General features: G+C 53.6%; 1 protein-coding gene across 2 annotated transcripts in view; it reads left to right on the forward strand.

Annotated features, from left to right (window-relative positions):
- Window positions 1-12938, forward strand: part of AFAP1 (actin filament associated protein 1) — a 97253-nt gene extending 84315 nt beyond the window's left edge. For both annotated transcript variants that reach the window (XM_006893622.1, XM_006893623.1), the window contains 4 exons: window positions 3009-3173; window positions 8118-8308; window positions 11341-11505; window positions 12912-12938. In XM_006893622.1, coding sequence (XP_006893684.1) covers window positions 3009-3173; window positions 8118-8308; window positions 11341-11505; window positions 12912-12938 — 548 coding nt within the window. The remainder of the gene's footprint in view (window positions 1-3008; window positions 3174-8117; window positions 8309-11340; window positions 11506-12911) is intronic.
- Window positions 12939-13424: the final 486 nt, after the last annotated feature.

The raw sequence follows: 13424 nt of genomic DNA on the forward strand, positions 1-13424 counted from the left end.
CCGACATCCCGGTCCTGCTCCGTCCCCACCATCGGCCACTTGCTGGATTGCCGTGACCGACATCCCGGTCCTTCTCCGTCCCCTCTGTCAGCCACACGCTGCACGCCGTGACCCACAGGGCTTCCACCGGCTGGTTTTTGTGAGGAGGTTGCCAGCCCTTGCCTCCTGTTCTGTGTTGGTCTGGAAGCTCTGTTGAACTTGACCTCGCAGCACGCAGATCTCCACCTACAGACTGGTGGTGGCTGAACAGGTGTCCTGATGGGAGAAGGTGGTTCCGCCCCTGTAGCACCGCTGCCTGGCGCGGGATCAAGTGGATGTCAAGACAAGACGGGGCAAGAAAAGTCTCTGTGCTGAAGATTGCTCGGCAGGGCTGGAGCAGTTCTTAAAAGACAGGAAATGAATATACCCTAAAGAGACCATAAATGACATCCAAGTAGATATACGTATACCCATGTTTATCGCAGCTTTGTTTACAATAGCAAGGAGTTGGAAACAACCTAAATGCCCATCAACAAACGAATGGGTAGAGAAGCTGTGGTATATTCACACAATGGAATACTATGCTGCATTGAAAAACAAGGAACTCATGCAATGTTATTCAAAATGGGTGACCCTGGAGGACATTATGCTGAGTGAGGTATCTCAGTCACAAAGGGACAAATGCTATATGGTGCCACTGTTGTAGAATGAGGCTGGCATTGGGGTGGGGGTAAGACTGAGAAAAACTGGATGAAATATGTTTACGGCATTGAAGTCTATGGGGGAGAGAATAGTCTAAAAGTATTATATTTTAGGGCATTATTTTATTATTTTTATCGTAGGAGTATGCAATGAGGGTTGCAGAGTGGATTATATTTGGGGGTAGGGGGTGGAGTTTGGGGAGGTGCGGGGAGGATTGTGTACCAATGAGGGAGTTTTTCTTTTGCTTTTCAAGGAGAGGAGCAAAGGGGGGGGAAGGGGGGAGGGGTTTGTGCGGGGAGAAGGGTGCAACAATGAATGAATGGAATTCCAAAATCTCTGTAGATGTTCATTGAAATGAAAAATAAACAAACTAAATTAAAAATTAAAAAAAAAAGGCAGGAAATGTTCCGGTGGGACCTGAACACTGGTGGGCGTAACGGAATGGGGATTACGTTTCTAAAACAATAGATGGAAATGATTGGAGGAAACACAATGTGAATGAAAGTGTGAGACAAAATGTATGCAAGTTTTGTATGCAAACCAATATGAAAGAAAAATATTTAAAAGGAGACAGATGAAGAGGCAGAAAATGCTATTGGATCTGTGAGAAATTAAATCCAATCTCAGAAGAGGCCGTGGCCCAGGGATGTCACTGCTGATGTCGGATGGATCCTGCTGAAGCATTCAATACCGGAAGGAGTCTGTCTGTGTTTTATTGACTGTGCAAAGGCATTTGGCGGTAGGATCTTAACAAATCATGGTGAACCTTGGGAAGACCGGGATTCCCAGGACATTTGATGGCGCTCATGTGAAACCGAGACCTAGACCAAGAAGCTGTTGCCTGAACAGGACAAGGGACACTGCATGGTTTAAAATCGGAAAATGTGTGCGTCAGGGTTATATCCTTTGTCTATACCTGTTCAATCTGTACACTGAGCAAATCATACAACAAAGTTGCCTCTGTGAAGAAGAAAGTGGCATCAGGATTGGAGGGAGACTCATCAACAGTCTGCTTTATGCAGATGACACAACCTTGCTGGAGGTGAGGAGGACTTGAAGCTGAACATCAAAGACCACACAGCCTTCCATGCGGATTACATCTCAATATCAAGAAAACAAAAATCCCCACCACTGGCTCAGAAGACTGACCCTGACCCCACAGGCGGCACTCGTGGTAGCAGAAGTGAAGAGATCAAGAGGTGTGTTACTGCTCTGTCTGCGGGAATTTGCTGTCAGGAACCTCCAGTGCTAACATGCAGTTTAAGGGCTAAACGGGGCCTGCTCCGAGCCGTGGTCTGTTCAGTCATTTGCTGTGCATCTGAAAGTGTGACAAACAATAAGGACAGCAGGAGAATTCATTCCTCCGAGCTACGTCGTTTCGCCAAAGAGTGCAGAATACTCAGAGACTGCCAAGGAACCCAGACATTGTATCTCGGGAGAAGGGCGGCCAAGGTGCCCCGTAGAGGCCGGATGACACTTCAGCCCACGTACACTGCGTGTGTTTCAGGAGGGGCCGGTCCTTGGAAGACGACACTGTCCTGGGAAAGCAGTGACCCCGCCAAGGACAAGACCCTCACGCTGATGGACGGGCATGGCGGCTGTAGCACGGCATGAGGCTGGCGAAGACTGTGAGGCTGGCTCAGGACCAGCAACGTTCAGATCGGGTGTCCACGAGGTCACTGTGGGTCCCATTTGGCTCGATGACACCACCAGCAACAGACCGTGTGTGCAAAGTCTGGCCGATGAATAAGAAAAGGCCAAGTGAAACGGCTTCCCTGGAACTGTGGTGAACAGTACTGCACGTCCCACGGCTGCCGGAAAAGCAAACACATCTGTCTGGGAGGAGGGGCAGCCCGAGTGCTCCTCATGTGAGAACTCCGTGTCCTGTGCTTCAGACGTGCGACCAGGAGGGGCTGGTCCCTGAAGAAGGGTGTCACACTTGGCAAAGCAGAAGGTCAGGTGAAAGAGGCCGGTTATCAACCAGATGGACTGACAGTGGCCGTCACGGTGCCTTCAGACAAGGCAGTGGGTGTGAGCACGGCACAGGATGGGCAGCTCTGCTCCTCTGCACGTGGGTCACTGCGTCAGAGCCGAGTCCAGGGCACCTGTCACCAGGGCATGGGCGCTTTCTGGTGAGGAGCCAGGGTGCAGGCTTGAGCTGCTCGGGGGAGGGTGGTTGTTGGATGCCAGCAGCAGCCGCACAGAAGGCAGGTGGGCAGACTCCTGCTGGACAGCTCTCAGTGCGAAGACCCTTTGGGCGGCCCTGATCTCCTACAAACGCTGCGTTGGAGCTGACTAATTTTTCCATTCCTTTGTTTTGTTTAAAGATGCTGACCAGTACAAATATGGCAAGAACCGGGTGGAGGCAGACGCCAAGCGGCTCCAGACCAAGGAGGAGGAGCTCCTGAGGCGGAAGGAGACCCTGCGGGCCCGGCTGGCCCAGCTGCGGAAGGAGCGGAAGGACCTGCGGGCGGCCATGGACGCCAACACAGGTGTGGGCACATGGGTCTTCCTGGCCACTGCCTCGCGCTCTGGGGCTGGAGATGCCACCATTCCTGGGGGCTGCTGGGGGCTGGCAGGAAGGGCTGTCTCAGCCTCCGGTGCTGACCATGGCCATGTGGCTGGAACCCAGGTCGCTGCTGAGGTTCACTCCCCAGGGGGCTGCTGGGGGCTGGCAGGAAGGGCTGTCTCAGCCTCCGGTGCTGACCATGGCCATGTGGCTGGAACCCAGGTCGCTGCTGAGGTTCACTCCCCAGGGGGCTGCTGGGGGCTGGCAGGAAGGGCTGTCTCAGCCTCCGGTGCTGACCATGGCCATGTGGCTGGAACCCAGGTCACTGCTGAGGTTCACTTCCCAGGGGGAAAGCTCCCCAAGGTTCCTATTCACGTATTGTTGTTTTTAGGTACCATTGAGTCAACGGGGACTCAAAGCAACCTTATAAACAACAGATGGGATCCCTGCGCCCCATAATCTCTGACATACTTGAGCCCATTGCTGCTGTCACTGTCGAGCCACCTCCCCGAGGACCCTCCTCTCTTTCACTGACCCTCCACCTTTCCAAGCATCATGTCCTTTTCCTAACAACATGTGAAAAGTGTGAGACAAAGCTTCATCATCCTCGTGTCTAAGGAGTGCCCTGGTTGTACCTTCTTCAAGATATCCGTGTTAGTTCATGCATATTCAGGACTCTTCACCAACGCCACAGCTGCAAGGCTTCAGTTCTCCTGACATCCTTAGTCACAGTGTTACATGCGTAGCAAGTGATGGGAAAGACCACGCCCTGAATTAGGGGCACCTCAGACTTTAACATCATTGTTCCTTAGCACTTTCGGAGAGAGGTCATTTACAGCAGGTTTTACCGATGTAACATGTGTCTCATCTCCTGACTGCTGGTACCGGGGTGTTGATTGAGAATCTAAGTAGGATGATGCTGTTGACAACGTGCAGATTTTCTCCCTCTATCATGATTCCCTATTAGTCTGGTGGAGAGGAGTTTTGCTTTCTTGATGCTGAGATGTAATCCATATTGAAGGCTGCTGTCCTCCCTCAGAGACCAAAAAACTGACCTGGAGGTGGAGGAGAGGACACTGGTTTCCATTCCTCAGTGAAGGAATACTTACCCAGAGAAGCAGTGCAAGGGTCTGGCTGCAGCAGACTAGACCAGAAGGAGTTCCAGTAAGAGTGGACACAAACAACCATCAGATACATGGTCAAGTAAATGAGACACGCTGACGGGGGACCACAGCATCATACCGTGCTTCGTCTAAATGAACTGCCATTCTGTGCCTCATGCACACTGAGTTCTAGAAAGCTAGAAAGGCAAGCCTAGCGAGAACTCACCAGCTTAGCATAAGTGCAGCTGTTCGGGATGTATTGCACCTGATCTTCATGGTCTTCCCAGTTACTTGCTGTGCATCAGAGAGCTGGACAATTACTTAGGATGATAGAATGTGGCTTGATGTCTTTGAGTTATAGTGCTGGAGAAGTGTCTTGAACATACTATAGTCTGCCAAGAAAACAAACAAGTCTGTCCTGGAGAGTGTGAAACCAAATTTCTCCTTGGAGGCTAGGATTTTGAAGCTCCATCTCACATACGTTAGGCATGTGGCCAGGAAGGATCGATCCTTGGAGAAAGGTATCATGCTCGGAAGGGTGGAGGGACAGTGCAGGAGAGGAAGACCCCAGGTGAGATGGATTGACATGGGAATGGTGGCAATGAAGGTAGGTGTGTCAGAGTCTGTGTGACTGGCTCAGGACAGGGCAGGCTTCACATCTTGTCCATAGGGTTACAGGCCACTTGATGGCACATAACAACAATGGACAGCCTTGAGGTCCCATCTCTGGTTACAGGTAAGATGAAGCGGCAGGATGCTCAGACTTCGGATAAAACCATGAAAGCAGGTGTGCGTCATGGCCCAGGGATAAATGAGGTGACTCAGCAACAATGAGTACAAGGAGCAGGATAAATACAATCATCGTGATTAGTACAAGCAGCATAAAGAGTGAAACCAGCACCACTAGTACAAGCACAGCTCATGTAAGATGCTTCACTAGGATAACTGTTAACAGCATAAATGCATGACGAGTACAACCAGCAGCAGTGAGTACAACCAGCAACTATGAGAACAGCCACTGTGAGTACAACCAGCAATGATGGTACAGCCAGCAGTGATGAGTACAGCCAGTATGATGAGAACAGCAACTGTGATGAGTACAACCAGCAATGATGGCACAGCCAGCAGTGATGAATACAGCCAGAAAAGATGGTACAGCCAGCAGTGACAAGTACAGTCACTGTGATGAGAACAACCATTGTGATGAGTACAACCAACAATGATGAGTACAGCCAGCAACTATGAGAACAGCCACGGTGATGAGTACAACCAGCAATGATGGTACAGCCAGTATGATGAGTACACCAGCAATGATGAGAACAGCGACTGTGATGAGTACAACCAGCAACTATGAGAACAGCCACTGTGAGTACAACCAGCAATGATGGTACAGCCAACAGTGATAAGTACAGCCAGTATGATGAGTACACCAGCAGTGATGAGAACAGCGACTGTGATGAGTACAACCAGCAATGATGGCACAGCCAGCAGTGATGAATACAGCCAGAAAAGATGGTACAGCTAGCAGTGACGATTACAGTCACTGTGATGAGTATAGCCATTGTGATGAGTACAACCAACAATGATGAGAACAGCCAGCAGTGATGGTACAGCCAGTATGATGGTACAGCCAACAATGAGTACAACCGACAACAATGATTACAGCCACGGTGATGAGTACAACCAGCACTGCTATAAGCACAGCTCATGTAAGAAGCCCAGTTAGTATCACTATTAATAGCATAAGTGGCATGGCAAGTTTAACAAGCACAGCTAGTGTAACTAGCACAGTGACTCTAAGCAGTACAAGTACCATAACTAGTACAATTACTAGGGAACTCTGGTGGCCTAGTGGTAAGAAGCTGCACTTCAGTCCAAAGGCATGCAAGTTAAGGCCACCGGCTCCTCAGCGGGAGAAGGACGGGCAGGCTTCTTGTACGTGACTGAAAACTCTGGAGTGTCATCTGTGGGTCAGTTCTACGGTACACAACACCAACAGCACAGTTACTGTACCCAGTACAATGAGTATAACTTGTATCCCTCGCGCAGCGGGAATAGTTGGACAAATCACACAGCCCTGCCCACGGGGTGACCTGAGTACGGGAGGGCTGCCCCCTCTATGGAAGGGGATCACCAGGCCTGTCTGCCTGGGCACTCGGGTGTGTTCAAGCTGCTGACCTCTGCATTAGGAGCTGCGCATGTGACCATTCCTTGTGCCCCCAATGATCTTGGCAGTTGTTTGAGATGGCTCTTGACTCAGTGACCCTGGAAGACAGAGCAGAAGGGCCTCTGTGGCAGCAGACCCCTCGGCTTTCTCCTGCAGAGTGTCTGGTGGGTTCAGACCACTCACCTTCCTGTTAACAGCCCGGTGCTGACCCCCTGTGCCATTCGGTTAGGAGACCTGAACTGGCTGTGCCGTGCGTCCCCGTGTGACGGAGGAGACAGTGCCGCTGTAAAAGGGTGAAGCACATCAGGGCGTAGATCCCCAGCCAACATTCTGTGGGGATCAGATACTTTCAGGGCCCCTTCCCCAAGGACAACCTCATAAAAGCTGAGAGCCCTTTCATGGTCCAAGTTCTGTGGCCACAGCAAAGGGAGGGGACAGGAGCTGGGCTCTGTCCTTTTGTAGAAGGCCCAGCCTGGGGCCTTCAGCCTGGATGTTCCAGAGTTGCTTTCTGGATTGTGTGTGCGACGCCAGCTGCAGCACAGTATCTTGGCTGTGTGACATCAGCTCTGACCCCGTCCTGGCCACATAGCCCTGTGTCTGGGCCATGTGACATCGACTACATGTAACCCTATGTCTCGGCATCTGGCCCCGTGACCTGACCAGGCAGCCCCGTGTCTTTGCTGTGTGCTGGTGTGGCCCTATCTCTGGATGTGGCCACATGACCTGGTGTGTGGCTTCATGTCCCAGTATGTGGCCCCTTGTCCCAGTGTGTGGTCTCATGTCAGTGTCTGGGCTGTGTGGTCCTGTGTTCCGGTGTGTGGCTCATGTCCTGATGTGTGGCCCTGTGTCCCAGTGTGTAGCCTTGTGTCCCGGTATGTGGCCCCATGTCCCAGTGTGTGTGGCCCCATGTCCCGGTGTGTGACCTCGTGGCCCAATGTGTGGTCTCATATCTCGGCTATGTGTCCCGGTGTGTGGCCCCTTGTCCCAGTGTGTGGTCTCATGTCAGTGTCTGGGCTGTGTGGTCCTGTGTTCCGGTGTGTGGCCCCGTGTCCTGGTGTGTGGCCCTGTGTCCCGGTGTGTGGCCTCGTGGCCCGATGTGTGTTCTCATGTCTGGGCTATGTGTCCCCGTGTCCCGGCATGTGGCCGCATGTCTTGGTGTGTGGTCTCATGTCCAATGTGTGTGTGGCCCCGTGGCCCGGTGTGTGGTCTCGTGTCAGTGTCTGGGCTGTGTGGTCCTGTGTTCCGGTGTGGGGCTCATGTCCTAATGTGTGGCCCCATGTCCTGGTGTGTGGCCCTGTGTCCCGGTGTGTGGCCGCATGTCCTGGTGTGTGGTCTCGTGTCTGGGCTATGTGTCCCCGTGTCCCGGTGTGTGGCCTCTTGTCCCAGTGTGTGGTCTCATGTCAGTGTCTGGGCTGTGTGGTCCTGTGTTCCGATGTGTGGCCCTGTGTCCCAGTGTGTGGCCCCGTGTCCCAGTGTGTGGTCCTGTATCCCAGTGTGTATGACCTCGTGTCCCGGTGTGTGGCCCCGTGTCCCAGTGTGTGTGGCCTCGTGTCCTGGTGTGTGGCCCCGTGTCCCGGCATGTGGCCGCATGTCCTGGTGTGTGGTCTCGTGTCTGGGCTGTGTGGCCCCAGCTGCAGCACCTTCTCCCTGCTCCCAGGCAAGAAGACACAGGTGGCCCTGGAGGACAAGCTCAAGAAGCTGGAGGAGGACTGTAAGCAGAAGGAGGCGGAGCGTGTCAACCTGGAGCTGGAGCTGACCGAGGTCAAGGAGAGCCTGAAGAAGGCGCTGGCAGGGGGCATCACGCTGGGGCTGGCCATCGAGCCCAGGTCAGGGACCTCCAGTCCACAGGTACGTCCTGATCCATCCCCCACTCTAAGGCAGGGACCTCCAGTCCTCAGGTACTCCCTGACCTATCCCCTGCCCTAAGTTAGGTCAGGGTCTCCAGCCCACAGGTTGACTCTGATCTATACCCTGCCCTCAGTCGGGGACCTCCTGTCCATGGGCAAGCCCTGATCTACCCTCTGCCCCAAGTCAGGTCGGAGGTCTTTGGTCAGTTGCACCCCTTACCCACTGCCCAGCCTCAACTGGGGACCCTAAAACACACTCAGCCTGCTCCCAGTCAGGCACTCCAGCCCACAGTCCACTCCATGCACTCTCCCGCCCCAAGTCTGAGTCCTCCCAGTCCACAGCTCACCCTCAGTCATTCCCTGCCTGCTCCCACACTCTCAGATAGAATGGCCAATAGCCATGCACTGGACATCCAGCTGGAGGGCTGGCCCTGGCCCTCCTGTGGACCAGGCGCTGCTCCTGAGCCCATGCCCACCTGCATCCTGTGTCCTCTGAAAGGGGGCTTCCTGCTCTCCTTCCCCACGAGGGTGGGGTCTGTAGGCTATCTCCTTCCCTTTATTATGTGATTTCCACACAGACAGCTCTTTGTCTATTTTTAAGTAAATAAATCAGAGAACCCCTGACCTAAGTGCTGCAGCCATTCCGACCGGTGCCCGTGTACCTGTACAGTGGGTGCCCATGGAGAGGAGCCCAGGGGACTGGACTCTTCCTAGTGGTGCCCAGGGGAGAAACCCAGAGTTTCCCACTGTCACAGTGGTCAGTACCCGACAGGACTTCGCTCAGGACCTCCCCTCCCCACCACACTCCAGCCCCTGATGTCCCCCGCCAGAGGGAGCTCACCCAAGCACCTGACAACCTGGGTTGGTCACCAGGACTTTCTTCCAAGGTGCACAGGACAGGTGTGAACTTCAGTTACAGCCAAGATTTCCATATTCATGCCACCCAAGGACTCCACAGCTGTCAGCACTAGAAAATGATGAGAACAGAGACTAAATAGCTAATAGTATATATTGTTGTTGTTGCTGATTGCCATTAAGTCGAGCACGACTCAGCGACCCTATAAACAGGAGATCAGAAGCCTGAAGTCTTTCTATAACTGTCGTCGTTTATCAGAATTCATCGTTTCCAGAGACAGGTTGTTGAGGAAGTGGATGCCCCTCCTGCTTCCAGACATATAGCTAATATCACATCATGTGCCAGAGAGGCTGATCAGCGCACGGCTGACCCTGCAGCAGGTTTTCAGAGGCTGTGCGTCGCTCAGGAAATCCAGGACGTTCTAAATCCTGCATGAACTTCTGGCAGTTCGCCGGTGCTGCTCCAGCTGGTTTTGGATGATCTTCAGCAGTATTTTGCATGCATGTGATATTAATGATACTGTTCGATAACTTCCATGTTCTGTTGCATCACTTTTCTTGGGAATGGGAATACGGACCTCTTCCAGTCAGTTGACCAGGTAGTTGTCTTCCAGTTCCTGGCTCAGACTGTGAGCACGTCAGAAAACAGAAGTTTCAACATCATTGGTCCTTGGTCACGGCTTCTGGGCTCAGACCCAGCAAAGACCAGCGCCAGGAGACAGCCGTTTCAACACTGCCTCCCCTTTGGACCTGAGGGTCTTGGGCTCCCGAGCCTAATGTGGGGCTCTCACATCAGCGATCTGACTGGGTCCATGTTCAGGTGCCTGATTTGCACTTGTAAGTTTGCTGTGCTGGGTTTAACTTGTGGGCCCCTGTGATGCTGGAAGCTGTATCACTGGTGTGTCAAATACCAGAAGGCTCACTCATGGGAGACCAGTGTTAGGAGAGCTCCCAGATTCAGACAGACTAGGAGGAAAGATTGGCCGCCCACTTCTTAAATAGCCGGCCTCTTAAAACCCTTTGAACTACAGAGGGACATGGGTAGCTATAGTATTAGATGTTGAGCCCAGATTGGAAGTCAATAAAAATGATGCTAAACAGCTGCAAACATCCTTTAAGTGAAATGTGGAATGTGTGGAGTGAACTCGGCAAAGCCAGAAGTTTTCAAAAAGGAAATGGAATGTAAGAACATTGATGTGGGCCTTGATGAGATGAGATGGACTGACGCTGGCCGTTTGGAATCAGACAGGATCTACTGTGCCAGGAATGGAAAATAGAATGGAGTTGCAGTCACAGTTAAAGAGCCAATTTCAAGGTCTCTCCTCCAGTACAGTGTTGAGGGCGATAGTACTCATCTGCATATGTGGAAAACCTATTATTACAACTATTGCTGTTGTAGTTGGCATCGAGTGGAGCAGGGCTCACAGCGACCCTGTGAACAAAAGGCCTGAAGCCTTTCTGTAACTATCGACATTTATCAAAGTTCATAGAGTTTCCAGAGGCGTGTTGTTGAGGAAGTTTTATTATTCAAATACGTTCGCCAACAGTAAAGCCTAAGAGGAGGAAATGGAAGATTTGTACCAATTTTTTTAAATGGACCAAACATGTAATCAAGATGTGTTAACGATAATTGGTGACTGGGAGGCAAATGTTGGAAACAAGAAAGGAATGGTATTTGGCAAGTATGCATGGTCTTGGTGAGAGAAATGAGGCTGGAAATCAAATGACTGAACTCTGTATGCTTAACGATTTATTCATCACAAATACCTTTTTTATATTAGTACAGACACCTTTTATTTAAAACACACACAACACACGGCGACTTTACACCTGACCTCACCTGATGGACCGCACAGGGGTCCAGTTTAGCACGGCCGTGGAAGGAGTCTGCGGAGAAGCTCATCAGCCCTCAGGCGCGCCGTGCACAAACCTGAAGTGGGTGTGGACGGTGATGTAGGTCCCGCAGTGATGGTGGCCGTGTGTCCAGCTCCAACTCACAGTGACCCCCACGTTCAACCAAACGAACCGCTGGCCCTGGGCCCTCCTCACGGCCCCTGCCACGCTCAGGCCCACGGCTGTGGTCCTTGTGACCAGCATCCTCCTGTGCTGACCCTCTCTCTCCTTGACCGGCCAGGAGGCCATGCCTCTCACGCACTCACTCTCACTCTCTGTCCACAGTCTCCTGGGTTCAGGCACCGGACACTGGAAAACTCGCCCATCTCCAGCTGTGACACGAGTGACACCGAGGGCTCCGTGCCGGTCAACAGTGCTGCTGTCCTGCGGACACGGCCACCCACCTCTGGCAACTCCCCATGCCGGGGCCACGTGCTGCGCAAGGCCAAGGTCAGGGCAGACCACGTCCACACTCCCCACCCTACGGCTGTGTGTCCTTCCCCTCACCTGTGCATCCTACGTCCCACGTCAGTGCACCCTACACCCATATCTGTGCACCCCGCTCCCTGGTCTGTGCATTCTGCATCTCTGCACCCCTCTCCCTGGTCTGTGCGTCCTACACCCCACATCTGTGCACACTACCCTCTGGTCTATGTGCCATGTCTCCCATGTCTACACACCCTACCCCTTGGCTGTGTTCCCTGCACCCCACATCTGTGCACCCACACCTCACTGTGTGCCCTTCCCCTACGTTTGTGCTCCTCACGCCTGGCTGTGGGCCCCTCTCCTCACTCCTTTGTGCCCAAACCCTCGGCTGTGCACCCTTCCCCTCAGCTGTGCTCCCTCCCCCTATATCTGTGCTCCCCCCTCAGCTGTGCGCCCTCCTCAGCTGTGCTCCCCCCTCAGCTGTGCTCCCTCCCCTACATCTGTGCTCCCCCTCGGCTGTGCTCCCTCCTCCTCGCATCTTTGTGCCCCCCCTGCCTTGTCTGTGCTCATTGCCTCCTCATGTATGTGTCCTGCACCCTCCGTCAATGTGCCCCACCCCCTCATCTGTGAGCGCTGCGCCTCATGTCTGTGCACCCTGCTCCCTGGTCTGTGTCCTCTGCACCCATGTCTGTGTGCCCCCTCATCTGTGCCCCCTGCCCCCACATCTGTCCACCCCACTCCCTCTTCTGTGTGTCCAGCCTCATGTTTTCATCACCCCATATCCAGTCACCCCCTTAACTCCACATCTGTAATCCCACCCTCTGATCCGTGTGCCCTGTACCCCATGTCTGTGCACCTCACTCCCTGGGCTGTGGGCCCCGTACTACAAACCTTCACACCGTGTTCCCACCCACAGCTTCCACTGGGTGCCCAGTGCATGACTCCCCCACCCACCCACGACCATCAGATGGGTCCTGGCTCCTAGCGACCCAGGGCTCCTATTGTATCCCCCACAGCCACTCATTACCTTTGGGGGGTCCTGGCTCAGAGTGACCCAAGGTCCCCATCCTATCACACACACACGCGCGCGCGCGCGCGCACACACACACACACACTCACTTACTTTACTATCAGGTGGGTCCCGGCTCAGAGTGACTCAGGGCCTCCACAGCCAGTTGTAAATTCACATGACCGTCATGGATCAGAACTGGTCTTGCAGCCAGGACCCAGGGAGTGACCTGTCCAAGTGTCCGCTGATTAGCACACCACCACCCTCTGCACCCTCGGAAGGATGGTCTGGTGGTCAGCTCTGGAAACCTGGCCTCTGAATGCCACAAGGTCTTCTGCCCCTTTCGGTCCAGGTGGCAGGGACAGGGTGGCCTGCGTGGTGGGTCTGTGCTCTGTGACACTGGTCTCTGCTCACTTTTCAGGAATGGGAACTGAAGAACGGGACATAGGAGGTGAGAAGGCCCTGGCTGCAGGGGCATCAGACCCTCGCTCTGTCCACCACGACCTTGACACAGGACGTTCCGGCGGAAAGTAGCCAGCGCAGCCCAAGGGGCCGCGAGTGACTGGCGTCCACACAGCCCAAGGGTCATAAATGACTAGGACTAGCCTCAGCCCCGCTCACTCTCCCCTCCTCCTGTCCAGCGATGTCCTCCCCACGTGCCGGCCATGGCTCTGCCGCCCACACCTTTACTGGGTAACAATCACAGGGTCAAAGAGTAGTGGCCAGGGCATGTTAATCCCATGGTGGTTCCAGCCAGCTTCGGCCTGTCCAGGCCTGAGCCACTGGCCGTGAGGGTCAGCACGAACCTCAGACCCCGGCTGCCACTTGGACCCAAGAGCATGGACATGCCAGCTGGACAGAGGGCCAGCCGAGAAGCCACGCGATGACCGTGCTGTGCTGTGACGTTATTGTAGCTTTTCCTTCCTTCTTGCCG

Source organism: Elephantulus edwardii, unplaced genomic scaffold (genome assembly GCF_000299155.1).
Source record: "Elephantulus edwardii isolate Elephantulus edwardi_28Jun2011 unplaced genomic scaffold, EleEdw1.0 scaffold00129, whole genome shotgun sequence".
NCBI lineage: Eukaryota > Metazoa > Chordata > Mammalia > Macroscelidea > Macroscelididae > Elephantulus > Elephantulus edwardii.